Here is a 27456-nt window from a genome sequence, read left to right as displayed (position 1 = left end):
AATGCTAAGGGTAACCCTGAGCTCAGCCAGCTCCTCAATCCTTATCACAGTCTTTCCTGCTGGGTCTCTGCTCATTGCTCTCAAATCTTGGCCTCCAGGCCTCCAGTCCAAGTGGCATTTCTGCCCTGACCCCTCCTTTATCAGTGATCTCTGAGGTATGTCTGCCACTTCACAGTGTACTAGCTGCTCCGTGTCCAGCCCCTTGATTCTCACTTGTCTGCACACCAGGAAATTGTGGCCTGTCTGTGGTGCAATGAAGGCCCAAGCCTCCTGGTTATTAAAGGGCAGAGCTGGGCCTTAAACCCAGGTTTTTGACCCCCTGGGCTACTTCTCTTTTCCCCATGCCTCAGGCAGCCCCGCATATGCTGCTCTGTTCTCAGCCAGCTTATTAGCTAATCTCCCACTCAGACTTGATGTTCCTGAGATGTGGATTGAAACAGGCAAGAGATAGAGGTGCTGTTTGAAAGAATGATGGGGGAAGGCACAGGAAGACTGACTGCCCCGGCGTGGGGAGTGACTTCTCTGCAGGTATTTGGAACAGATTTATTTATGGCTGTTTTTACAGGGGTGGCATCTTGCACACTTGAATTCTCTTCCCATTGATGCCCGCGGGCTTAGGAGGTTTTTCTGTTTATTTGTTTTTATTTTTTTGCTTTTTAGGGCTGCACCCTCAGCATATGGAAGTTCCCAGGCTAGGGGGCAAATTGGAGCCTCAGCTGCCAGCCTATGCCACAGCTACAGCAACACGGGATCTAAGCCTCATCTGCGACCTACACCACAGCGCAACTCACAACGCCGGACACTTAACCCACTAAGTGAGGCCGGGGATCAAACCCACAGCCTCGTGGGTACTAGTCAGATTTGTTACCACTGAGCCACAACGGGAACTCATGTTTTTTATTTTTTTTGGCCACACTCACTGCATGCAGAAATTCCTGGGCCAGGGCTCAAACCCCTGCCACAGCAGTGACCCAAGCCACAGCAGTGATAATGCTGGTTCCTGAACTGCTAGGCCACTGGGGAACTACTGACAGGCTTATTTGTTTTCATTGACATAGTCTGGCACAAAGAACGGGCAATTAGGAGACCTAGGTTCTTTTTTTTTCTCTTTTTCTTTTTTCACCTCCACCCTTGGCATATGGAAGCTCCTGGGCCAGGATTTGAATCCGAGCTGCATCTTTTAGGGCCACATCCACAGCATATAGGGGTTGAATCAGAGCTACAGCCGCCAACATACACCACAGCTGTGGCAATGCCAGATCCTTAACCCACTGCGCTGGGCCAAGGCTTGAACTGGCAATGCCACCAAGATGAGCTGGATCATTGAATCCACTGTGCCACAGTGGGAACTCCCAGGAGACCTGGGTTCTAAATCTGACTCTATTGCTCCTAGCTGGGTGCCCTCAGGCAAGTCACTTCACCTCTCTGAGCCTCGGTTTCTTCATCTAATAAATGGAGGTCAGGATATGAGATGAAATAAAAGAGATAAGTAAAAGCCACAGCACAGTGCCTTGCTTTAGACACTCCAGGTGTCCAATAAGTTTTTTTCTCCTCTGTGCTGGAGATTGTATCTTAAAGTGAATCATGATCAAATACAGCCTTACCAACGGCACTAGTGGTTTACATTTTTAAAAAATTGTCATTCAGGGAGTTCCTGTCGAGGCTCAGCGGCAACAAACCTGATTAGTATCCACAAGGATGCAGGTTCCATCCCTGGCCTCACTCAGTGGGTTAAAGGATCCAGTGTTGCCATGAGCTGTGGTGTAGGTCGGCAGCTGTAGCTCTGATTCGACCCCTAGCCTGGGAACTTCTATATGCTGTGGTTGCAGCCCTAAAAAGCAAAACAAACAAACAAACAAAAAAAAACCCACAAAAAAGCAAAAAATTATTGTCATTCATTGGGTGACTCCTGTGAGCCAGGGGCTCTAAATAAATTATCTCAGTGACATAGCCACCCTGGTGGTGGCATCGTTACCCCAGTGACAGAGGAGGGACCAAAACTCAAAAGCATATGTAACAGGTGTTGTGCTAAGTGTTTTACAACATCTCATTTAATCTTCTCAGCAGCACTGATACTTGGACATTGGCAAAGGCTTGGTGAGGTCAGCCTGCCCTCCTATTTGTCTTTTTCTTTCTTTGTTTTTTACTCATTCATGACCCATATGTCCATTTACTGTGTGCAGGGTACTTGTGCTGGGCTCTTTAGTGAATACAGACTGAAGAATGGCTATTTTCCTGCTTCTCCCCCTGGCAAACTTCTCTTGATCCTTCAAAGCCCAATTCTGATGGTCCCAGCTCTCAGAGCGTCACCTACTCTTAAAATTTCAGAGTTCCCTGCCTCCACCTCCTTCCTCTTATCCACGTTTCACATCTGAAAGTCAATTTTATCTCAGTTCACAAATGTCTATTCTATGCTGGTAGCAGGAGACCCAGACGACTCTAGAAAGTTCCTGCCTTAGGGAGCTTAAAACCCAGTGATGGACAAGTGCACACCAGTGGGTCATGATAACGTACAGTGACCCATGTTGAACCTGAGTTTTGGAGAAGATTGTAATGATAATAGCAGTCACCACTTTGGCTAATATCCAGTGCCAGCGTTGTTTGACTTTCTTTTACCCTTATAATGTCCTCTTGTGCTGCAGAAACTTCTCAGATAGGCTTTTACACAGATGGGGAAACTGAGGGGAGGAGAGCCCACTTGCCCACGGCCAACAAGCTAGTAAACAGCCGCTCTCTGATTGGAACCCTGAGCAGAGTGGCGAGTGCCACACGTCTTTCTTTGCTGGCTTGGCTGTAAACGTACTGAAGCAGCAGCTGCATTGTGTTTATCTTTCTCCCTGGTCCTCAGACACTGATGGTGGGAAGAATCAACACTGAGAAGAATCCAACTCGAGAAGACTCTGAGCCCCTCCAGCCCCAGTGGAGCCTGGGGCTGAATCTAGACCAGGGAGGCAGTTGCTGAGCTTGGCTGATAGTTCTACCTCCTGCCCTAGGACTTTAGGAGAAGACTGACCCCTTTGGGTGGCGTGAACTCAGGACTGAGGGGTGGGCTTAAAAGATGGGGAGGATTCCCCAAGGTCTTTCCTAGGCCTCCAGAGTGGAAAAGGAGCAGCTGTGAGACTTCCTTGGAGAAGAGCTTGTGGAAAGAAATACCACCTCTGGCCCTCTGGGAACCACTCTGGAACTCTTTGGTCCTGGGTTCTGAGACTTCTCTTAGAAGCAAAATAAGAATAAAACCAGGGATAATGTGGCAGGTGGCTAAGAACACAGACTGGGGCCAGACTGCCTGGATTTTGAACCTGATAGCAGCCACTTGACTTTGAACAAGTTGCTTCACCTCTCTATGCCTCAGTTTCCTCCTCTCTAAAATGAGGGGGTGGTAATCGTGACCTCCCAGGGCTTGGTGAGCTGCAAATGTGTTAGCACCCTGCTGTAAGCTGTGCAGTGCCAGGCTTTTGGCGGAAGGTATTACCTTTCTTTACCGTAGTTGAGACCGGTTGCTGGGGCAGTTGAAGAGGGAGTTAGAGAAATGGAATCGTCATGCTACCGGGAATCCCTTGGGACCTGGCCGAGTTGCAGCCCCAGAGCAGTCTTCAGGCCTGGAACTAGGGCGCAGAGCCCCTCATGTGCCCCTGGGTCTTTGGTGACCTGGCATTGGTGGGCCAAGGAGGCCCTTCCTCCCAGCACTCCCCTCTGACTGCCCAGGCCAGGGGAGAGATGCCGGAAGTGGGATCAGGGGTGTCTGGTCACCCTGGCAACCAAGGGTGCCGTGGGATAGCCTCGCTTGCCTGCTCTACTGCACAGACTCAGCAGATGGGGAGTCTGGGGAGATGGGAATAAAGTGTTCTCAGGGTGAAGAGCAGAGAGGCTGCAGAGGACCGGAGGCCCCGCGTCAATGTGGTTTAGCCAAGTGTCTTTTCAGTTTGTGTGTGTGTCAGAGAGAGTCTGTGTAGGGAAGAGTGAAAGCGCGGGTGAGTGTGGTATGTGTCTGTGTTCCCCGAGTGCCCCCAGTTGCTCAAATGCCACCTATACTGGATGGAGTGAGAAACATCTCTCCTCTCCCCCAGCCTCTTCACCTAAAAGGGAGGCCAGCCCTAAACTGTGTCAGCCAGTTTGCCCTGAGGCGGGGAGATGCTGAATTCCACACTGTCTCCTCAAGTCCTTGCTCTGGGAGGCCTGGGTGCTCCAGCAGGAGGCCACATGGCTGGAGTGATTGCTGGACTTGGGGCTTCCTGGGTTCTCGTGGTGGGACTGGTCGTGACAATTGACAGGTCACCGCTTCCCTTTGATCATCAGTTTCTTTAACTGTGATGGAGGGTCGGGATGATCTCCAAGCTATGTTTCAGCTCTCGAGGCTCTGGATCTGAGCCTCACTGCCTCCGCCCCACCCCTGATTCCATCCTGGTGACATCACCAGTGCTGCATGTTTGGGCCCTGGGAGTTGTGCCTCCTTTCTTAACATCTTGGGGTCTCGCCTCAATGCTGAGCCTCTGTCAGGGGACCAGAGGCCCAGCTGTGCCCCCTTCATCTCTCTCAGTGTCAGCAAGTGTCCATGCTTTGAGGGGACTCTTTAGAGATGCAGAGTGGGGACGATTGGTAGAGTCAGGGCTTTAGGAGAGGGACAGGCCAGAGCAGGCCTGCAGGCCCTCCCCCTCCCCTGAGCCGCTGGGCCTGATGACAGAATCCACCCCTTCCCTGGGAGCTGCTTTCCAGTAACGTCCTCCCCACTGTGGGCGAGGTGCCAAGGTAGATCCTAGACCTCCCTTCCTAGCCTGGCCCACGCTCCCATTCCCTTGCCTGCCAGGGCCCAGAGTTCCTTCTGCTCCCTGAGAGGCAGGGCAACACGGGAAAACCTGGGGGGATCAGCTCTGGAAACAGTTTCAGCACCAGGTACTCTGGGGGCTGGCTCATTTGAAGAAAGTGCACTGTCCCCGAGTCTGGAGGCCTGGGACCTTGCCCTGGGTGCCTGGACACGTCCACCTCCTCTGGGCTCCAGGTTTTCATCTGTCAAATAGGAATGTCAGCTGTCTCTTCACCTAGTGATGGGGACCTGGTAGCCTGAAGGTCCAAAGGTTGGAGCAAGCATAGCCATTCCCAGGAGCTCCTGACGGAGGTTCTGACCCTGAGCCACCTCAGTGTCCCCAGCACACAGCCCTGGCCTGGCTCAGAAAACACTGAATCTCGCTGAGCCCCAGCTTTCTCTTCTGCAAAATGGGGACAGTACCTATTACATTGTTGTGAGGACTAAAGAGATGACATGTGCCAGGTCCCCAGCACTTTTAGGAGTAATGAACATTCTTCATGGTATTGCTCTTGACTTGTTACACACACACAGCCACACCCCCACACACACCCTGTCCCCCTGTGACAAGGTCTTGGGCCTGGATGGTGTATTGAGTATTGAATTGTGGCTGTACTGGCACTGCCTAGATCAGTAGCTAAGAGCAGAAGGGGCTCTGGGCACTAGGAGGGATGTTCATCTTCCTTCCCACTGATCTCAGAGGTGAAGCGAGCAGAGGCCTGGCCAGACAGGGTATTGGGAATCACGTGGGTCCTGGCCCAGCCCTTTGCATTTTTGAATCAGTAGATACTGGTAGAGCTCCTGTTGTATGTATCCTTGGCCCGGGGGGTATAATCATAAACAGATATGGAGTCTGCCTGCACAGAGCTTATAGGTTAGGGAGGTAGGGAGAGCGAGACAAAGTGTCAGACCCTCTTAACCAAGCAGACCCCAGGAGTTAAGTGCCCAGCATGCAGCTAGAACCCCAGGTCATCTCCACTTACTTCCCCACCCAAAACAACCCCAAAACCCATAGGGAGCTTGGGGCCAAACATGACAATTGAGAAGTATTAGGAGTTCCCCCCTCTTTAAAGGGGATTTTTGCTGTCTCTGCAGCTCTGGGTTTGGAGCCCCAAGGAGGCCCGCTGCAGAGAGTAGCCTGCTGCTGCTGCTGGTCAAGACCTGGCTTGGGGGGGTGGTTGGTTGGTCTCAGGCAAAGGGCCATTTTATGCCTTAATGGGGAGGCAGGAGGGGTTGACTCATAGAGCCACAGAGTTTGATGGGAGCTGGGAGGCCAGACCTGGGTTCTGTCCAAGTTCTGCCACTGATTTGCTCTGTGACCTTAAGCAAGTCCTTTTTCCCTTCGGAGCTTCAGTTACCCCATCATTAAAGTGGGTGGTATTAGGAGTTCCCGTTGTGGTTCAGCAGGTTAAGAACCCAACATAATGAGGATCTGGCAGCAAGCTGTGGTGTAGGTTGAAGATGTGGCTCTGATCTGGCAGCATTGCTGTGCCCGCGGCAGAGGCCAGCAGCTGCAGCTCCACTTCAACCCCTAGGCCATGAGCTCCCATATGCTGCAGGTGTAGCAGTAAAAAGGAAGAAGGAAAAAAAAGTGTGTGGGATTAGGCTAGAAACAGAGTGGCAAATCAGTTTTGTCTCACATGCAAAACTGGTTGCTGTCGGCTTTCTGAGCCACTCTCTGGGCTCAGCAGGAAAGCATGCGAGTCTGGGATTGGAGGTTGTTGCGTGCATTCTGCTTGTTTGCAAATCTGGGCTGTGTGGTCCCCAGGTTCCTTCCTGCGCTGATATGCTTTGATTCCTCTGTGCTTCCTATTTCTTGTGTCCCTTCTTCAGCAGCCATCATCTGCCTTCTGCTTAAACACCCGCTTGAGGGGGAACTTGCTATCTTCCTTCCGACAGAATTGTTAGATTGTTTGGCCTGGTCTTGCGCTCACGTCTGCCTCCCTGAACTTGTGCCTGCAAAGATGACTTCGGTTCAGGTGTTGGTCATGCCCTTAAGATTGTGGATTGAAGTTGTATGACAGGAGAAAGCACCAGAGAAGGACTCCTGCCCTAACCTGGGGTGACAGGGTGGTCAGGGACCTTGGAGGTACTTGGGACCTCAGTGACTGCTGTCTAACTGATGCTTTCTGCAGGCATACAAAGCTGCTTCTTTCTGCTACATTATGACAGAGATAGCATCTGTATAGCCTTTGAAAAAAAGCACTTTAACAACACGTCACTTAGTTTTTACAGCAACCCTGTGAAGCTGGCATTATCAGCTGTTTTACAAGCAAGGAAGCTGAGGCTCAGAGAGTTAACGGAGCGGCCCTCTGAGACCGTGCCTGCGCCCCTCTCACCAGCTGCCCTCCTCATCCCCAGCCCCGTCCGCAGCCTGGGGTTCTCCTGGCTCCGAACGATCCCACAGCCTCCCGTTCTCTCACCCCTGCAGGTTTCCATGTGATCCCCACCATCTCGAGCATCGTCCCGGAGAGCTGCCTGCTGATCGTGGTGGGGCTGTTAGTGGGGGGCCTGATCAAGGCCGTGGGCGAGACGCCCCCCTTCCTGCAGTCAGAGGTCTTCTTCCTCTTCCTGCTGCCGCCCATCATCCTGGATGCAGGCTACTTCCTGCCGCTGCGGCAGTTCACGGAGAACCTGGGTACCATCCTGATCTTCGCTGTGGTGGGCACGCTGTGGAACGCCTTCTTCCTGGGCGGCCTTATGTACGCCGTGTGCCTGGTGGGCGGCGAGCAGATCAACAACATCGGGCTCCTGGATAACCTGCTCTTTGGCAGCATCATCTCGGCCGTGGACCCCGTGGCCGTGCTGGCCGTCTTCGAGGAAATTCACATCAACGAGCTGCTGCACATCCTGGTCTTTGGGGAGTCCCTGCTCAACGACGCCGTCACTGTGGTGAGGGGGCAGGGACCACACCCATGTGCACACAGGACACAAGCCCAAACCTGGGTCCAGAGTGAATCCACCTCGGCCTGCTAATAATAGCAATAGGACAGCAAATGTGTGTCCATTCCTGCTTAGTGTGCGAGACTCGTGCTGGGCACCTGACGTGGATTGTCTCATTTCATCCTCATCACCACCTTAGCGGGTGCTTATTAGTCTCGCTTTACAGAGGAGGGATCAGGCTCAAAGAAGTTAAATAACTTGCTAGAACACGATAGATTCAAAATTAAAAGCCAGGTCTGTCTGATTCTTGAGCTCTTGGCCTTATCAGGTCATAGTTTCCATCTCTGATAGATTGTGATGTGATATTGGTTAAAATATTGATCTTCTTTAGACCTCAATTTACCCCTTATAAACCATTTAGTCTCTGGGGCATTTCAGCTTTCATGTTAGCCATGTTTTAAGTTAGAGTTTGGTTTGGGCACAGTTTGGGGGCAGCAATCGTGGGAGAGGACCTTGCCTCTAAAACCTCCAGAAAGTGACAAAGATTGGTCTGGATTGGCCACTTGCTTACTGTGTGACCTTAGGCAAGCGAATGTACCTCTCTGGGCCTCACCTTTGACAGCCGCAAAGCAGCAGAGTAGTGAGTGCTTTCCTCCCAGGTCTAGCGAGGACAGACACCCCCACCGCAGCGTCTGCACGTGGTACAGCTGTACGTGTTTGCATATGCCTTTCCTCCCAGGCGGCTTCCTCAGGAAACAGATACGTGTATGTGCACATTCACATCGTGTTGTGAAAACACCTCCATTCCCCCCTCCTATCTGGACACCCGGAGATCCTCTGCACACACAGGAAGACACAAGGACATGTGTGCACGCTTACACACGTACTCCCGCTTCACCCCCAGCCCCTCAGGAAGCCGTGCCTCAAAGAAGTTTCGGACGGTGGTGGTGGTGGTGGTGGTGGTGGTGGTGGTGGTGGTGGGCTGCTGACAGCCTCCTCGTCCTTCCCTCTTCCTCCCCGGCCACCCTCATCAGCTCCTCCTGGAGCTGGTGGAGCGGTGGCTTGGCCTGAGTGAATGCCCCCTTTCCCAGACAGTAGAACAGAAAGCTGCCGCAAGCTGTGTGGCCTCAGTCATGCCTTTGTCCTGGAGCCCTCCCCTCCCTTCCTCCTGCTTCCAGGTGCTGCCCAGGTACCAGAGGCCTTGGAGGGTCCCCTCTCAGGGTCCCTCAGGTCCTCTTCCCCTCTCCTTCAGCATCTCCGTGTCCCCAGACCTGGACACTTCTAGCTGGCTTCCTGGCAGAGCTGAGAGCCAGCCAGGCAGCCAGTACCTAAGAGGGGGCAGAACCTCAAAGCTGAATTCCCAGGAGGCCCCACCCACAGTGTCAGGGAACAAGCCCTGGGCCCATTTCTGCTGCTCTGGGCTGGGGGCCCTCTGGCAAGTTGCTTCACCACTTGAGCCTCGGTTTAGCAAGGGAATCCTTAGCCCACCTACCTCACGAGGCTGTGGTGTGTCGAGCAGGATGACCATAATCAAAGGGTTTCACAGTGTATGAAGTGCCACTTAAACGTCTGATGACAGTGTTACAATGACCATTTATTTCCCCAGCCAGGAGGTGGGGAGGCCTTAGACAGCCTCTGGTTCCGTAGCTTCTGAACTTGACGGTTCATCACAACCACCTGGGGAGCTTGTTGAGCAGAGATTTCTGGGCCCCACTTCCAGACATTCCAGATGGGGTATGTCCTGGCCATGTGTATTTTCAGAAAGCTTCCGCAGTTTAGAAGCCCTTTTCTGGATCATTGTCTGAACTTTCTCTGCTTTATGCTGAAGGAGAGACTGCAATCTAGACCAGGACATGAGAGGCAAACTTGGTGCAGGAGTGGCTAATGATGTGATAGGCACTTGCCTTCATTGACTTAATTTAATCTCACGATAGCCCTATAAAGTCAGTACTCTTACCCCCGTTTTCTGGACAGGAAAACAGAAGCACAGGAAGATGCAGTAATTTGCCCCTGTATACAGCCGGGGAGTGGCAGAGCCAGAATTCAACCCAGGCGGGTTGGCTGCAGAGCTGTGCCCTTAACCAGCCCTGCATGCTGCAGGCATGAGGACTCGCTGGCTCCCCCGTGGCGGGCAGCTGGTTTTTGCACCTGCTTGATGCTACGGTTTCTCTACTCCTACCTCACTGTGGTCAATGGAGGGGGTGGGATCACGTTGGGTGGACCCCAGGGAGCCGTGGGGCAGGCCCCACCCTCCCGCCGACCAGCCTGCACACCTTCCCCAGGTCCTGTATCACCTATTTGAGGAGTTTGCCAACTACGACCGCGTGGGCATCGTGGACATCGTCCTTGGCTTCCTGAGCTTCTTCGTGGTGTCCCTGGGCGGGGTGTTTGTGGGCGTGGTCTACGGGGTCATCGCAGCCTTCACCTCCCGGTTCACCTCCCACATCCGCGTCATCGAGCCGCTCTTCGTCTTCCTCTACAGCTACATGGCTTACCTGTCGGCCGAGCTCTTCCACCTGTCAGGCATCATGGCGTGAGTCTGGGGGCAGCATGGCCAGGGCCGGGGCGGGGGGGGATGGAGGAGGTGCCAACTCAAATTCCCTAGGCTGGTAGGACCACAAGGGAGCTCCCCAGGACCCAGCCCCCAGATGCGGGTTCCAGGTCCCAGGTCCCAGGTCCCAGGTCCCAGGTCCCAGGTCCCAGGTCCCAGGACTGCCCCAGAGTTGAAGGTTCTGAAAAGAATCAGCCCAGCCATTTCTCCCTTTCATTTGTCGCAAAGGGAGCCCTTTGGTGGTGGCCTGACGCTGACGCTGGCGCTGGCACTCACTGCTCCCCCTTGCAGCCCAGCCCCAGCTGGGTCTTGAGGTGGGGAGAGCGTGGAGGGGCAGTGAGGTGCTCCCCCTAGAGGAGGACATGAGAAATGCGGAGGCCGGGCCTGGTGGAGGGACTTGGGGGTGACAGTGAGGACCTCCAGCCATAGTGGGCACAGGCTGGCAGGGCTTGGGCTGCTGCTGGAAAGACAGCTCCCTGTGGGAACCCCCGTGTGTTAAGGGGACACCGCACTCAGAGAATAAACCTGCAGTCATAGACTTGACCCCTGAGAGGTGAAGGCACAGGCTTAGCAGTTGAGCAGGCATTCATTTATATCTTTGCACTGCCACTTGCTGATAGTGTGACAGTGGGCAGGTGACTCTATTTCTCCAAGTCTCGGGTCTCTCTGGAAAATTCAAGAACATGCCTGTGTCTGTTGAGTGAGAGGATTGAGAATAGGTGTGTGAAGCCCCCAGGGCCTCTGACCCTTAAGAGAAGCTCAGGAGATGGGTGCCTGGCTGCTCCCTGGCAGTGGAGGCGCTCCGGGAAGGTGCACTCGACTCTGCCCCCTGAACCCTGCTTTTCCCTGACCCCAGGCTCATTGCTTCGGGAGTGGTGATGCGCCCGTACGTGGAGGCCAACATCTCCCACAAGTCTCACACGACCATCAAATATTTCCTGAAGATGTGGAGCAGTGTCAGCGAGACCCTCATCTTCATCTTCCTCGGCGTCTCCACCGTGGCCGGCTCCCACCACTGGAACTGGACTTTTGTCATCAGCACCCTGCTCTTCTGCCTCATCGCCCGAGTGCTGGGTGAGGTAGAGGGCCTGAGCCCGGGGAGGTGTGTGTGCATGTTGGGGTGGGTGCTATGTGTGTTGGGTGCTGTGTGAGGTTGGCTCCCAGCTGCTTGCAGCACGGCAGGATGGGCTCCCCCACTCAGTGCCGAGACCATAATGAGCCCCCTCCGGAGGGGAGAGCCGCACGCTCTGAGTCTGTGGTCTCTAGGAAGATAGTCACAGTGTCTAGGGGAGGGGCGGCAGGAGCCCTGGGATGCTGAGCCAGTCAGCATCTGAGGGGGGACTGAGGCCCTCAGAGCCAGGTCTCTGAGTGTCTGAATGCCTCGTGGCACCGATGACATTGGCACTTGCAAAGCTGTAGGCAGCTCCTCCCGACCTCTGCCACCAGCCTGGGGCACACATGGAGACCAAGCCTCAGGCTCTTGGGGCTGCTTACACTTTCCAGACACATCACCTCAATGATTGTGTGGCCTCCCTCACCCCCGGATGTCACCTCCTCTCTGAGGTTAGGCTTGGGTGTCACACTTGTTGCACTGTCTTAAAGCCCCTTTAATCCTGGGCCTCATCCTCCAGAGGGTCTGGTTCTGTGGATAGCGGCTGAACTCCAAACTCTGCCTTTTATTTTATTTTATTTTTTTGTCTTTTTACAGCCTAAACTGCAGCACATGGAAATTCCCAGTCTAGGGGTTGAATCGGAGCCTACGCCATAGTCACAGCAACACCAGATCCAAGCCACTTATGTGATCTTCACGGCAGCTTGCACCAACACCGAATCCTTAATCCACTGAGTGAGGCCAGGGATAGAACCCACATCCTCATGGATACTAGTCAGGTTCTTAACCTGCTGAGCCACAATGGGAACTCCAGCATCTTCATTGTTTCTTTTTTTTGTCTTTTTGCTATTTCTTGGGCCGCTCCCACGGCATGTGGAGATTCCCAGGCTAGGGGTCCAGTCGGAGCTGAAGCCACTGGCCTACACCAGAGCCACAGCAACGCGGGATCCGAGCCGTGTCTGCAACCTACACCACAGCTCACGGCAATACCGGATCATTAACCCACTGAACAAGGCCAGGGATCGAACCCGCTACCTCATGGTTCCTAGTCAGATTCGTTAACCACTGCGCCACGACAGGAACTCCCAGCCCCTTCATTTTTAAATAACTTTTTCTTATGGAAAATTTCAAGCCCATAGAAACGTAGACCCCATGTACCCGTGGTATTTAACAGGTGTCAACATGTGGCCAGTCTTGTTTCATCTCTTCCCATCCCCCTCCTGACGTCCAGCTCCTGGAAGCCTCTGTGATATCTCTAAAGTCCATCCAGGTTAAAGATCCAGCCAGCCCTTGGATTGAGGGATTTGGGGTACCTGGGGCTGAGGGACCCAAGAAATGAGTGAGCCAGACAGGCTCACTCTTGGGAGCTTCCTCCAGATAGAGAAGTCCCTGGTGTCTAAGCCAGGAGGGGCTGGGCACAGCCTGACCCCTCTCTCCCTCGTCCCTGGCAGGCGTGCTGGGCCTGACCTGGTTCATCAACAAGTTCCGCATCGTGAAGCTGACCCCCAAGGACCAGTTCATCATCGCCTATGGAGGCCTGCGGGGGGCCATCGCCTTCTCCCTGGGCTACCTCCTGGACAAGAATCACTTCCCCATGTGTGACCTGTTCCTCACAGCCATCATCACCGTCATCTTCTTCACCGTCTTTGTGCAGGTGCTGGACAGGGGGGAGCAGCCCTCCCTGGGGACCCTGACTCTGCCACAAGAGAGGACACATGACCCGAGAGGGGGCCACGGGGTCTAGACCAGCTCCATGGATCACTGGTGCAGCCTCGAACAAGCACTCCTCCTTTCAGGGCCTCAGGGTCCGCAGTTGTGAAGGGCGAGTTGTGATCATGAGTCCCTGGGAGGTGACCAGTCAGAATGTAAAGTAGTCAGGAGGCTACATAACTTCGCTTGAACCCAGACAGCATCAGGAGAAATGGGTCCAGTCAGCTGGCCCACAGTGCTCATTGTAGGACTTTAGGGAAGTGATTTAATAGCTTAGGATCTCAGTTTCTACATCTTTAAAATGGGAACAAGAGCGCAACACAGGGAACTGGAAAGGTCCCTGAGTTGGGCAGCAGGAGGTCTAGAGTCGCCGGAGCTCTGTTGCTGTCAGTTTGACTCTCCTCCTGTCTCTGGGCCTCAGATCCCCATCTGTGAACTGAGGGGACTGGGCTGGACCATCCTGAAGAATCCCTCCAGCCCGCTGGTCATGATTTCTGTGCATTTAAATAAGCCAGGCTTGGAGTTCCCATTGTGGCTCAGTGGTTAACAAACCTGACTAGTGACCCTGAGGATGCAGGTTCGATCCCTGGCCTCTTTCAGTGGGTTAAGGATCCGGCTTTGCTGTGAGCTGTGGTGTAGGTCACAGATGCAGCTTGGATCATGCATTGCTCTGGCTGTGGTGTAGGCTGGCAGCTACAGCTCCGATTCGACCCCTGGCCTGGGAACCTTCATATGCTGCAGGTGTGGCCCTAAAAAGACAAAAGACAAAAAAAGAAAAAAAAAACAGGCTTAGCTGAGACCCCACCCCAGGTCCTTCAAAGTCCCCAAGGAAGCCCAGTCTGGGATGATATAAGTTGCTCCTCCTGACCTGACCTGTGACCTCAGGCAAGTGAGAAACACTCAGCCTGGGCCTCTGTTTCTCTTTCATCCCCTCCCTCTTTCCTGGACTCGAATCCTGCCAAGCCCTAGATGGGAAGCAGCACTGCCTTCTTGGGAGAAACAATGTAAAGAGAACCTCCTGGGACTGGACTTATTTTCTGTCCTTTAAGAGGAAAGGGGGCTGCCTCTTTCATCAAGATGATAAAATGCTTCCCTCTTCAAAAGCATTTTATCACCTTGACTTTGAAGTCACATATGCTAGTGGTTTACCAAGCCTATTTTTAATGAAGGCAGCACTGAGATAGGGGCCTCCCTGCCTGGGTTTGAAGCCAGTTTTACCACTTCTGTGAGACCTTAGAAAGTTCTTAACCTGTCAGTGTCTCAGCTTCTTCATCCGTCAAATGGGAACAATGAAGGGACCTACCGTTAGGGTCATCGTGGATACTGAACAGAACTGGCTCTGGCACGTGGAAGTGTGTGGTTCAAGTAGCTGCTGCTGCTCTTACTAGATCCTCCTCCTTCGCAGTCCTGTGAGGAGGGCAGAGCAGAGAGGGACCTCCCTTTAGCCAGGCCTGACTTCCCTGGGGTTCCAGAACACATCTGTGGTGGAGCTCCACTTGAACCCAGGCCCTCTGACCCCTGGCCCACCTGCGTGTGAGTCACTCGGCTGGATGGGCTCAGAAACCTCTGGCTGTGTCTTTGGGAAGAAGCAGGCCTTGAGGACCTGCATTTATATAAATTCAGGCTTGGGGGTTGGGAGATTGGGGACCTCAGAGTAGAGGGCCTCCCGGGCTCAGAGACCCTGGTGGTTGGTGGTGGTGCCCGGGGTGGGGGTGGAGGGGGGCGAGCTCTGAGGTCTCCCTGCCAGAGTAGCAAAACTGGAGTGCCTGACACTCACATGCTACCCCCACCCCCGCCCCCAGGGCATGACTATTCGGCCTCTGGTAGACCTGCTGGCTGTAAAGAAAAAGCAAGAAACGAAGCGCTCCATCAATGAGGAGATCCACACGCAGGTACTGGGAGGCAGGGGAGGCTCAGGGAGCGGAGGGTGGAGGGAGCAGCTAGGCCTGGAGTCCTTGCCCTCACTCAGCCCCTCCTCCCTCATCCCAGTATCCCAGTGCTGGGGTGGTCTTTCAACCTCCTGAAGTCACCAGGTCACACCACAGGGAGGTGGGATGTGAGCAGCCTAGACCCTGAGGTGGGGGTGTCATGCCATCTCTGCCTCTTCAAGACCCTCTCCCAGGCATCGGGCACCAGTGAGTTCAGAGAAGGGGGGCTCAGTCAGGCCCCATTGGCAGAAGGTTTGAGATGCCACTAGGGTTTAGCGTGAGTGAGGTCTAGGCGCCACCTCCTGGCTGCTCCTGGAACTACAGGGCTGGGCTGAGCCAACTGCGCTAGGGTGGAAGGTGGGGGGCCCTTTCTCAAGTCTCGGTAGGGGAGGAGCCTGGTGGTGAGGCTTGACCTGGCCCTGGGCCCGTTTCAGTTCCTGGACCACCTTCTGACAGGCATCGAGGACATCTGTGGCCACTATGGCCACCACCACTGGAAGGACAAGTAGGTGGCAGGCCTGGTGGGCAGGAGGGCAGGGAGGGGCAGGTAAGGGTCTCCCAGGGCCTGGGTGTCTCTCTACCTCTCAGAGCTGGCTCCATCCATCTCCCCTCTCTTCCCACCAGGCTCAACCGGTTTAATAAGAAGTACGTGAAGAAGTGTCTGATAGCTGGCGAGCGCTCCAAGGAGCCCCAGCTCATCGCTTTCTACCACAAGATGGAGATGAAGCAGGCTATCGAGCTGGTGGAAAGTGGGGGCATGGGCAAGATCCCTTCGGCCGTCTCCACCGTGTCGATGCAGTGAGTGCCAGTGGCCAACCTGTCAGCGTCTGCGGCTACACACGGACCCCTCGATGCCCACCGGGGGTGGGGGCAGTGAGCCAGGCCCCTCTGTCATCCTCCCAGAGCGGGCAGGTGGGAGAGCTGCAGGGCCACACTGAGGACCTGAGGCTTGGCCCACCCTCCCGGGCCATCCCTGGGGAACCCTTCTGGCCCAGCTCAGCAGGCTCCAGGGTCCCAGGAATTTTCCTGGGGCCCTAATCTCTGCTCCGTTATCCCAGGAACATCCACCCCAAGACCCTGCCTACCGAGCGCATCCTGCCAGCACTGTCCAAGGACAAGGAAGAGGAGATCCGCAAGATCCTGAGGAACAACTTGCAGAAGACCAGGCAGCGGGTGAGGGCCCTCCCCCCACAGCAGAGGAGCCCCTCCGCACCCCCACTCTGCTCCAGCCCCACCCCACACATGCCCAGAACCTGCCCTGCCTGACAGCTGTTCCTCCCCCAGCTACGTTCCTACAACAGACACACGCTGGTGGCAGACCCCTACGAGGAGGCCTGGAACCAGATGCTGCTCCGGAGACAGAAGGCCCGGCAACTAGAGCAGAAGGTATGTCCGGCACTGGAGCTGCTCCTGCCTTTCTCCAGGAACCTGGGCCCTTCCTCTCCCTGCACCCCCCCCACCAAGCCCTTTTGGAGACAGCCACTCCGATCTGATCTTGGGGGCCCCTCCACTTGTTTTGAAAGCTGAGCCCCAGGACAGGTTTCAGAAAGCTGCCTTCCCTACCCGCTCCCTGCTCAGTATGGAAGAGCTCCCACCCCCGCCGTATCCTGAGGCATCTGAGCTAGAAGAGTCTACCCATGTGCTCTGACCCTTCTGTTCTCCAGGGAGAAGACTGAGGCCCAAGGGGAAAGGGACTTGCCCAAAATCTTACAAAGCCAGGCACACATGCATTCATTCATTTGTTCAGGAAACATTTGGGGAGCAGTTCCTAAGTGCCGAGCAGCAGGGCAGCCTCTGAATCCAGTGGTGAATCGGCCCAGTCCCCCCTTGCAGAGCTTCTGGTGCAGGACAGGAAGTGCAAGGGGCCCTGAGCACCTTGAGCAAGGAAGTGGTCAGGGCAGGCCTAGGAATAAGCCACCGGGGAGGGAGTGTGGGCAGAGGAAGGGCCAGGCAAAAGGAGGAAGCTGAGCACAAGTTCCTGACCACAGACAGGGGGCTCAGCTTTCAAGGAAGCTTGTTAATGGCCTAAGGGTTTGGGCTTTATTCCAAGGGCATGGAGTCACGAAGGGTTCTCAGCAGTGGAGTGACATGCGAAGGGGTGGGGGTGGCCCAGATTATGGTGGGGGTGGGGGTGGGGATGGGGGGGTAGTGGAAAAGAACGGTAGATTCAAGGGACATTGAGGAGGAAGAAGTAGCAGGGCTTGGTCCCCAGTTTGAGGTGGGGCTGAAGGGGAAGAGGAAAAGGAGTCAGGCGTCTCTAGCCTTTGATTGGGGTGGTCGGGAGTGGTGGCCGAGGTAGAGGACACGAGGAAGGAACAGGTTTTGAAGGAAGACAAGACGCTGAGTTCACCTTTTTTTTTTTTGGTCTTTTTAGGGCCATACCCATGGCATATGGAGCTTCCCAGACTAGGGGTCTAATCATTAAAAAAAAGAGTGGAGGTGAATTTCACATAACATAATGAACCATTTTAAATTGAACAATCAGAGGCATTTGGTACCTTCACAATATTGTGCAACTATCACCGTCATCAATTTCCAAAACATTTTCATTACTCCAAACAAAAGTTCTGTAACCATTAAGCAACAGGGACATGTGTTTTCCTTCTTTTTTCTTTTTCTTTCTTTTTTTTTTTTTTTGTAGTTTTGTCTTTTCTAGGGTGGCACCTGCGGCACATGGAGGTTCCCAGGCTAGGGGTCGAGTCGGAGCTGTAGCCACCAGCCTTCGCCAGAGTCACAGCAACGCCAGATCCGAGCTGCGTCTATAGCCTACACCACAGCTCATGGCAACACCAGATCCTTAACCCACTGAGTGAGGCCAGGGATCAAACCTGCATCCTCATGGATACTAGTCAGATTTGTTTCCGCTGAGCCATGTCAGGAGCTCCTGAGTTCACTTGTGACATGTAGCATTGAGATACATGTAGCATTGAGATACCTCTCCCCGCCCATGGGGCTGTGGGAGAGGGCAGTGCAGGTGTGTTCAAGGTCACTCTGGAGATTGCGTAGCTTGACAAGAGCCTGGGCCAAGCCCTCAGGAACCCCTGAAGTGCCAGCTTGGCCCAGCAGGACAGAAAGCCTAATGAGGAACTGCCAGAGGGAGCAGGCACCCAGGACAACCAAAGGGGGGTGTGGCCACCGGCCTTGGGCGCTGTCCAGAGGGACTGCCCATGTTCACCCATCTGCTTTTCCTCTGTCAGATCAACAACTACCTGACGGTGCCGGCCCACAAGCTGGACTCGCCCACCATGTCTCGGGCCCGCATCGGCTCAGGTAAGTCAGGGCGTAGGGTCCCTGGAGAGGGGCCTCGAGGCTGGGCGCTCAGCGCCACCCTCTCATGAGAATGAGGCTCCAACAGGAAGGGGCTGCAGAGGGCCGGCAGGGCCATGGGGACGGGTTTCTTCTCCCTTCCTGACCTACTTCCAGGCCATGAGCTCCTCCTACGTCAGGTGGAGTGGGGGCTTCACCAAAGGGGGCAGAAGAGCGGCCCTGCTGTCCTCCCCAGGACAGGGTGCTCCACGTGGGGCCCACGCGGAGGGGCTGGGTGCCTGGCAGGGAGGCAGGAGGGGCGCTGTTGGGATCACCAGCGTGGGGGGAAACCAGGGCAACAGGGGCAGGTCTTCCAGGCCCGGGTGCCTCTGGGGGAGCCCGAATTCCTGTCTGAGGAGGGACTCCTGTGGGAGCCCAGGTCTGGGGAGAGGAGCACAGTCCTACCTTCGAGACCCCAGTGTGGGGGCAGAGAAGCAGCCGATGTTTGACGGGCCCGTCAAGGCCACCTGGAGTAACTGGAAACGGGAATGCTGCCCCCGCAGGAAGGTTCTCTGGGGGTTGCTGGCCTGGGCTGAGCAGGGCACATGCTAGGCAGGGCTTGGGGGTGGGGGTGGGGGGCAGAAGCCAGCTGGTGCCTTGCTTTTGGTCCCCAGACCCACTGGCCTACGAGCCGAAGGCCGACTTGCCCGTGATCACCATCGACCCAGCCTCCCCTCAGTCGCCCGAGTCCGTGGACCTGGTGAATGAAGAGCTGAAGGGCAAGGTCCTGGGGCTCAGCCGGGAGCCAGGGAGGGCAACCGAGGAGGAGGACGATGACGAGGACCATGACGGGGGCCTCGTGATGCGGACCAAGGAGCCCTCGTCCCCGGGCACCGACGACGTCTTCACCCCTGCGCCGAGTGACAGCCCCAGCTCCCAGAGGATACAGCGCTGCCTCAGTGACCCAGGCCCCCACCCCGAGCCTGGAGAGGGAGAGCCCTTCATCCCCAAGGGCCAGTAGCACCGGGCCCGCGGGCAGGGCCCGTTCCATCACAGACTCTCCCACTGGGGCTGCTGGGGGCTCCCCTCCTCCTTTCTGACCCGGACCAGCCTTGCCCCTCCCCCGACCCGACCGCATGGCAGCTGGGCCCACAGCCCCCACCGCAGCACGGCTTCCCCCTGCCTCCCGGGAAGCACCCTCCCTCCCACCAGAACTGCCTTCCCAGTCCATCTGGCAGACCTGCTGGGCTGTGAGGCAAACCTGGCCCCTTCCCAATCCAGGCCCTCCCCGGACCCCGACCAGGGCCTCTGGGTTTCCCAGACCTCTGTCACCGTCCTCATGCAAACCAATCTTAGTTTCTAACCAAAGAGCCTCTGGCTCAGTCTTGGTCCCTCCTGAGAAGGGAAGGAGCCGAGGCCTCCCTTGGCCTAGGCCAGGCCCTCCGTTAACAAGGGAAAGACCAGGGGACCAGGCATCTGACTTGGGGAGGGATGGGTGACCCATGGCGGTCCCCCCCTCCTCCTGCCACCTCTCTCCCCCGACCAGCCACCTGGCCTGTCCTTACTCAGAGCCGCAGGCAGAGGGCACCTCCGAGCTCTTTGTGGAGCCGGGGCACTCAGATGGCGACCTGACTCAGCTTCCCAAACTGCTCCCACGGGGACCACTGGGCCCTTCAGGGGCTCCTGTCAGGGGCTCCAGAAAGTGCTACCTTTTTATCTATTTTGTTTGTTCACACTTCATGTATGATTCTATTTGCACAGAGGGCATTCCTGTTTTTAAAACATTTTGAACCCCCTTGGCTGAACGGTGCCCTGGCCGTCTGCCTCCAGAGACTCACCATCGTCATCTGTGCCTGTCTGCCCAACACTCTTCCCCCAGATCAGTGCTCTGTCTCCCAGGCTCTGAACGGTGGCCCCCACCCAGAAAACCCTAATCACGATTTCCTTTAACTCATAGATGCTGGGCCTCCTGGCACCTTCTTCCTCTTGGGCCTGCCCCTCAGTTCCTGCTGACCTCTTCTTTCTCCCATCCTCCAATCCCCACTGGCCCCAGGAACCTCTCTTCCAAGCACCACACCCAGCTTGCTGTGGAGCCCAGTCCTTGGAGGATGAGGCCTCCCCTCAGCAGCTCCCCCCCCTCCACCGGCCATGGCTGGTGGGTGGGCAGAATCCTGGGCCCCCAGAGCCTTTGCTCACAGGCACACATTCCTACCCCCACTGCCACCATGGGCCAGGCCATGGCGTCTGTCCTTCACCCTAGGGTACTCCCTTCCCCAGGATTGTGCAATAGTCAGAGTGTCCCCCTTCCCAGTGGACTGGGCAGTGGGTGCTCATCTGTCCCCCTGCCTCCTCTCCATGTAAGTGCTGTTTTGGGCAGGAGTCACCATGCAAGGGTGACGTTGACAACCATGTTCAAAGCCACCACAGCTGCTGCCGCTCTGCCGCCTGTACAAAAGAAACCGAATCTTTTTCATATTCTAATAAATCCGTGTGAGTTTTTGATAGAGTTGAGGGCTGCTTCCTGGGGACCAGGGGCCTGGGGAGGAGGGTGGCCCAGGGGCCTGAAGGCCTTAGCTCAGTGGCTGGCACAGAAAAAGGCTTAATCCATGTCAGGTGCTGGTGTCAAGAGACATTCCCTGCCCTCAGGCCCTTCCCATGTAGGGGGAAAGAGCAGCATGTGGGTGTGAATGACAGTGGGGAGATGGAGGGGAATTCGAGGAAGACCTCCCCCCCCCCTTTTTTTTTTTTTTGTCTGTCTTTTTGCCCTTTCTTGGGCCGCTCCAGCGACGTATGAAGGTTCCCAGGCTAGGGGTCGAATCAGAGCTGTAGCCACCAGCCTACGCCAGAGCCACAGCAACGCGGGATCCAAGCCACATCTGTGACCTGCACCACAGCTCACGGCAACGCCAGATCCTTAACCCATTGAGCAAGGCCAGGGATCGAACCTGCAACCTCATGGTTTCTAGTCGGATTCACTAACCACTGAGCCACGACGGGAACTCCTCGAGGAAGACCTTCCGAAGTGATGTCCTGGGAGAGGACTATAGAGTAAGCTGAGGTTAACCAGGTGAAGAAGGTTCCAGAGTTCCCAAATACCTTAATTGGGAGCTGCACTTGGGAACACCCCAGGGTCTGTGGAAAGGCTGGTGTGGCTGGGTCAGAGAGTGACGGGAGAGGAGGGCAGGATGGTCCCCTGCAGCACATGGTCAAGGTTTTGGTTATACTAAGGGCACTGGGGAGGCTCTCCCCTGCACAGCAGGGCAACCACGCCTGGATGAAAAGTGCTCAGGTGTGTTATGGGCTCCGCACAGAGCCGGGAGGGCTTAGTTCAGCGGAAGTTGGATCCCTGAGGTGCATTTTCAGGAGCTGACCACCAGAGGGCAGTGGGGCCTTGGCACACACCTCTGGCGCTGGCACCCTTGGGGACCTGGGCTGTGGAGGAAAGCATTGCTTCAGACTAGGCCCTGTGAGCAGAGCTCGTCTGATCCATGAAATCTAAAGTGGTTGATGCCAGAAAGTGGAGGGACCACACCATCTATTCCTGTATCAGCGTCCCAGCAGGAAACGGATGGTACACTCAGGGTTACTGAAGTTACCTTCAACTAACGGATTCTGTACAGAGGTATGGGCAGGGTTAAGGGAACCTACCAAAGATGGAACCCAGGGGGCTCACGCTAGACGAAGCCATTACAACCCCTAGACCCGAAGGGCAAGAGCGGGGAGCTGTTAATAGGGGAGGGGGGCTGCCCGGCTGGAGCTGCAGCCTTAGAGAGCAGAAGACAGCTCCTGCCAGAGAGAGAGAGCCAGGGATAAGCGTTCTGACTTTGATGCTGCTGGTTCCTCCCCTTGGTTAAACCCATTGGAAAGCCCACGGGGAAGCACTGGAGTGACTGCACTGAGTGTGGTCCACACAGGTCAGGCTTCCAGGAATGGAGAAGGGCAGAGTGGATTTAGAGGGGAGACAGTATCCAAGCAGAGCCACTCCTTTTACCATTGCTCCCCCACACACACCACCTGTCGTTGTCCCCACCCCCACCCCGGCTCACCCACAACCACCGTCACCACCTGTCACTCTTGCCCTTCAGAAGGAAAACGCATGTCCCTATTGCTTAATGGTTACAGAGCTTCTGTTTGGAGTAATGAAAATGTTTTGGAAATTGATGACGGTGACAGTTGCACAATATTGTGAAGGTACTAAATGCCTCTGATTGTTCACTTTAAAATGGTTCATTATATGTTATGTGAAATTCACCTCCACTCTTTTTTTAATGATTTTTATTTTTTCCATTATATATAGTTGATTTACAGTATTCTGTCTCTTTTGTACTGTACAGCAAAGTGACCCAGTCACACATACATATATACATTCCTTTTTCTCACATTGTCATGCTCCATCACAAGTGACTAGATATAGTTCCCAGTGCTATATAGCAGGATTTCATTGCTTATCCATTTCAAATGCAAGAATTTGCATCTATTAACTCCAGATTCCCAGTCCATCCCACTCCCACCCCCTCCCCCTTGGCAACCAGAGTCTGTTCTCCAGGTCCATGAGTTTCTTTTCTGTGGAAAGGTTTATTTGTGCCATATATTAGATTCCAGATATGTGATATCATATGGTATTTGTCTTTCTCTTTCTGACTTCACTTAGTATGAGAGTCTCTAGTTCCATCTATGTTGCTGCAAATGGCATTATTTTGTTCTTTTTTATGGCTGAGTAGTGTTCCATTGTGTATGTATACCACATCTTAATCCATTCATCTGTCGATGGACATTTAGGTTGTTTCCATGTCTTGGCTATTGCAAATAGCGCTGCAATGGACATATGGGAGCATATATCTTTTTCAAGGAAAGTTTTGTCTGGATATATGCCCCAGAGTGGGATTGCTAGGTCACATGGTAGTTTCTGAAGTACCTTCAGACTGCTTTCCATAGTGGTTGTACCAATTTACATTCCCACCAACAGTGTAGCAAGGTTCCCTTCTCCCCACACCTTCTCCAGCATTTGTTATTTGTGGACTAATTAATGATGGCCATTCTGACTGGTGTGAGCTGGTACCTCATAGTAGTTTTGATTTGCATTTCTCTAATAATCAGTGATGTTGAGCATTTTTTCATGTGCTTTGTTGGACATCTGTATATCTTCTTTGGAGAAATGTCTATTCAGGTCTTTTGCCCGTTTTTCCATTGGGTTATTGGCTTTTTTTACTGTTGAGTTGTATAAGCTGTTTGCATATTTTAGAGATTAAGCCCTTGTCCATTGCATCATTTGAAACTATTTTCTCCCATTCCGTAGGTTGTCTTTTTGGGTTTTGTTATGGTTTCCTTTGCTGTGCAAAAGCTCGTCAATTTGATTAGGTCCCATTGGTTTATTTTTGCTTTAATTTCTGTTGCCTTGGGAGACTGGCCTAAGAAAACATTTGTAAGGTTGATGTTAGAGAATGTTTGTCTATGTTCTCTTCTAGGAGTTTGATGGTGCCTTGTCTTACATTTAAGTCTTTCAGCCATTTTGAGCTTATTTTTGTGCATGGCGTGAAGGTGTGTTTACCTCCATTCTTAGAGGCTAAAGAAGGCTAAAGAAGCTCATCTCTATTAGGGAAAACATATTCTCATCAACCACTGTATCCTTGTCTCCCTTCAGTCATACTCACCTGGAGCCTAACTTAGTCATCAACAAGACTCTTTCGACAAGACAGCAGAGTAGGAATAGCAACAGAAACCTTCTCCAGCCTCCTGTCCATAGCTGGTCACCAGACCTGAGTCACGCCTTCCTCTCCCCACCCCTTCCATACTCCTCTCACCAGCTGCCAGCACGTTGGCTGATGGGATTCTCTATGGGGCGTGTGTGTGTGTGTGTGTGTGTGTGTGTGTGTGTGTGTGTGTGTATTTCCTTTTCTTTCTTTCTTTTTAGGGCTACACCTGTAGCACATGTAAGTTCCTGGGCTAGGGGTCGAATCGGAGTTGAAGTTGCCAGTCTACACCACAGCCACAGCAACACCGAATCCAAGCTGCATCTGTAGCCTACACCACAGCTCATGGCAATGCAGGATCCTTAACCCACTGAGAGAGGCCAGGGATCCAACCCACATCTTTACGGACCCTATGTCGGGTTCTTAACTCACTGGGCCGCAACAGGAACTCTGTGTGTGTGTGTGTCTTTATTCCTATGCCATTCTCTATCTTACTGGTCTTTGTTGAGTTGCCAAGTTTCCCGCTGACCGTCATTGATGGACATGGAAGAACTGAGGGGCACCCAGTCAGTCTTCCGGATTCCAGACATGGGCTTCCTGCCCACCTTCCATCTTCCAGATTCATCACTCTGTCTGGTACATCCCCTCTCTGCCTCCTTTTTTTTTTTTTTTTTTTTGCTTTTTAGGGCCACACTAATGGCATATGGAATTCCCAGGCTAGGGGTCAAATCCGAGCTACAGCTCCCAGCCTACACCACGGCCATAGCGATGCAAGATTGGAGCTGTACTTGCAGCCTATGCCGCAGCTCAAGGCAACATCAGATCCTTAACCCACTGAGTGAGGTCAGGGATTGAACCGGTGTCCTAGTCAGGTTTGTTACCGCTGAGCCACAACAGGAAACCCCCCTCCTCTGCCCTTTAATTACCAACATATGGAACTCAAAATGACTAGAAGGAAGACTCTACTTCCAATTTATTTTTCTTCTTATTTTTTTTTAGGGCCACACCTGCAGCATATGGAGGTTCCCACGCTAGGGATCTAATCAGAGCTACAGCTGCCGGCCTACACCACAGCCACAGCAATGCCAGATCCAAGCCTTGTCTGCAACCTACACCACAGCTCATGGCAACAATGCAGGATCTTTAACCCACTGAGCAAGGCCAGGGATAGAACCTGCAACCTCACGGTTCCTAGTGAGATTCGCTTCCAATGCACCACGAAGGGAACTCCTCTACTTCCAATTTAAAGGAACCACCTCTGTGTTCCCTGGAGGAAGAGTTCCTCCCTTGGGCACTAAGGACTCCAGACCTGCTGAACACAAAGCTGAGGGGACCAAAAGCAAAAATTCCTCCAGGAGAGTACTTGGAATCATAGTGGAAGGATGCACTCCTATTTCCCCTTTCCGGTCTCTGGGCCTCTGTGTTCTGGCTGTGAGAGAAGAGGAGCCACTGATTTAAAACATATACTGCAGTCTACACACCAATGACCTAACCTTGCAAGTTAGTATCTCACAGCTGGCACCGAAAGTGTCTCTATCCAGTCCGCTACTTTAGAGTTTGGCTTAATAAAATGTAGCTAGATTCTCAGATCTGCTTTAGCATTTAGTCTGTTGTGTACATGTCATGTAGCCTCTGGAAAATTCCACTTTCTTGTCACTCAAGAAAGAATGACAATGAAGGGATTTCCTGGCGATGCAGTGGGTTAATGAGCCAGTGTTGTCATTGCCGTGGCAGAGGTTCGATTCCTGGCCTGGGAACTTCCACATGCCATGGGCATGGCCAAAAAAAAAAAAAAAAATGACAGTGAAAAAGGCAAATACTGTCTTAGTATTAATAAAAATAGGTGTGACTTCATAGAACCCCTGAAAGAGTCTCGGGGACCCCTAGGGTTCCTGGTCCACACTTTGAGAACTACTGTCCCAGAAAACAGCTTGACATTCACTGCCAGCAGCGTGGGCACCCAGCAGGGCCCAATTGAAATGTGCCGAGTTTATGTGTATTAGTTTCATATGACCACTGTAAAAAATTACTACAAACATAGTGACTTAATACAACACAAATTTGGAGTTCCCGTTGTGGCTGAATAGGTTAAGAACCTGACTAGTATCCACGAGGATTTACCCTCGCTCAGCGGGTTAAGGATCTGGTGTTGCTGTGAGCTTCAGTGTAGATTGCCAGTGTGGCTTGGATATGGCATTGCTGTGGTTGCAGCTCCAATTTGACCCCTAGCCCGGGAAATTCCACATGCTGCAGATTCAGCCCTGAAAATAATTTTTTTTTAAAAAACCACCAATTTACTATCTTACAGCTTGGGAGCTCAGAAGCCTGAAATGAGACTAACTGGGCTAAAATCAAGGTGTCAGCAAGATCACAGTCCTTTCTGGAGTCTCTAGAGGAGAATCTCTTTTCTTGCCTTTCCCAGCTTCTAGAGGTTTCCTGCATTCCTTGGCTTGCTCCCTCCTTCCAGCTTCAAAACCAGCCAAAGCAGATGGAATCTTTCTCACATCGTACCACTGTGATGCCGACTCAGCCTCCTGTTTCCACATTTAAAGACCCTTGGGATGATACTGGGCCCAGAATAATTCAGAATAATCTCCCTATTTGAGGGGGGTGCACCTGAAGCATATGGAAGTTTCTGGGCCAGGAATTGAATCCAAGCTGCAGCTGTGACCTACAACACATCTGCAGCCACACCGGATGCTTAACCTGCCACACCACAGCTGTACCCTCCTATTTTTAAGGTCAGCTGACAAGAAAGCTTAATTGCACTTGCAACCTTAATTTACCCCTTGCCATATCAACTGTAACATAACCACAGGTCCCAAGGTTTGGGACATGGACATCTTTAGGAGGTCATTATTCATCTGTAGACACTGTAAATAGACCCTTTGCCTGCCACATGGCCACTCTGTATGTGGGCCCACTGAGCAAGAGCCAGGGTACCTGGGGGACGAGATTGACATCAGTAGAATGGGTTGTCTTGTCCACTTGATCATTGAGACCCTCCCTCACAATGGATCATTGGACCTTCCCTCTCAGGGCATTTTGTGGGACTTTAAAAAACTTCACCACCTCCCCTTCCTCTCTTGTTCTTTCCCTCTCTCCCTCCTTCCCATCCACTCCAACCCGCCTGTGGTTTCTCCATGCCTATCTTCTCCCTCTTCTCTCTTAATAAACACTAAAAAAAAAAAAAAAAAAAAAAGGCAGGCGTTCCCGTCGTGACGCAGTAGTTAACGAATCCGACTAGGAACCATGAGGTTGTGGGTTTGGTCCCTGCCCTTGCTCAGTGGGTTAACGATCCGGCGTTGCCGTGAGCTGTGGTGTAGGTTGCAGACGTGGCTCGGATCCCGCATTGCTGTGGCTCTGGCGTAGGCTGGTGGCTACAGCTCTGATTCGACCCCTAGCCTGGGAACCTCCATATACCGCGGGAGCGGCCCAAGAAATAGCAAAAAGACAGAAAAAAAAAAAAAAAAAAAAAAAAAGGAAAAATTAAAACAAAACAAAACAAAACAAAAACCTTCACCACCTGGGAGTTT

At 53.4% G+C, this 27456-nt stretch overlaps 1 protein-coding gene across 4 annotated transcripts in view; it reads left to right on the top strand.

Annotated features, from left to right (window-relative positions):
* SLC9A1 (solute carrier family 9 member A1) overlaps nucleotides 1–20736 on the top strand; it is a 54418-nt gene extending 33682 nt beyond the window's left edge. For 2 of the 4 annotated variants that reach the window (XM_084958662.1, XM_084958661.1), the window contains 4 exons: nucleotides 7233–7693; nucleotides 9967–10217; nucleotides 11092–11337; nucleotides 12521–12672. In XM_084958662.1, coding sequence (XP_084814788.1) covers nucleotides 7233–7693; nucleotides 9967–10217; nucleotides 11092–11337; nucleotides 12521–12596 — 1034 coding nt within the window. In that variant the 3' untranslated portion in view covers nucleotides 12597–12672. 4 annotated transcript variants of the gene reach the window in all.
* The last annotated feature ends 6720 nt before the right edge of the window (nucleotides 20737–27456 follow it).

Source organism: Sus scrofa, chromosome 6, assembly GCF_054392235.1.
Source record: "Sus scrofa isolate SSC_HxYL_T2T_F1_AM1 chromosome 6, Sscrofa_HxYL_maternal_Yorkshire_Landrace_v2.0, whole genome shotgun sequence".
Lineage (NCBI taxonomy): Eukaryota > Metazoa > Chordata > Mammalia > Artiodactyla > Suidae > Sus > Sus scrofa.
Note: the sequence above shows the minus strand (reverse complement) of the source record. Positions and strands in the feature narration are given on the sequence as shown.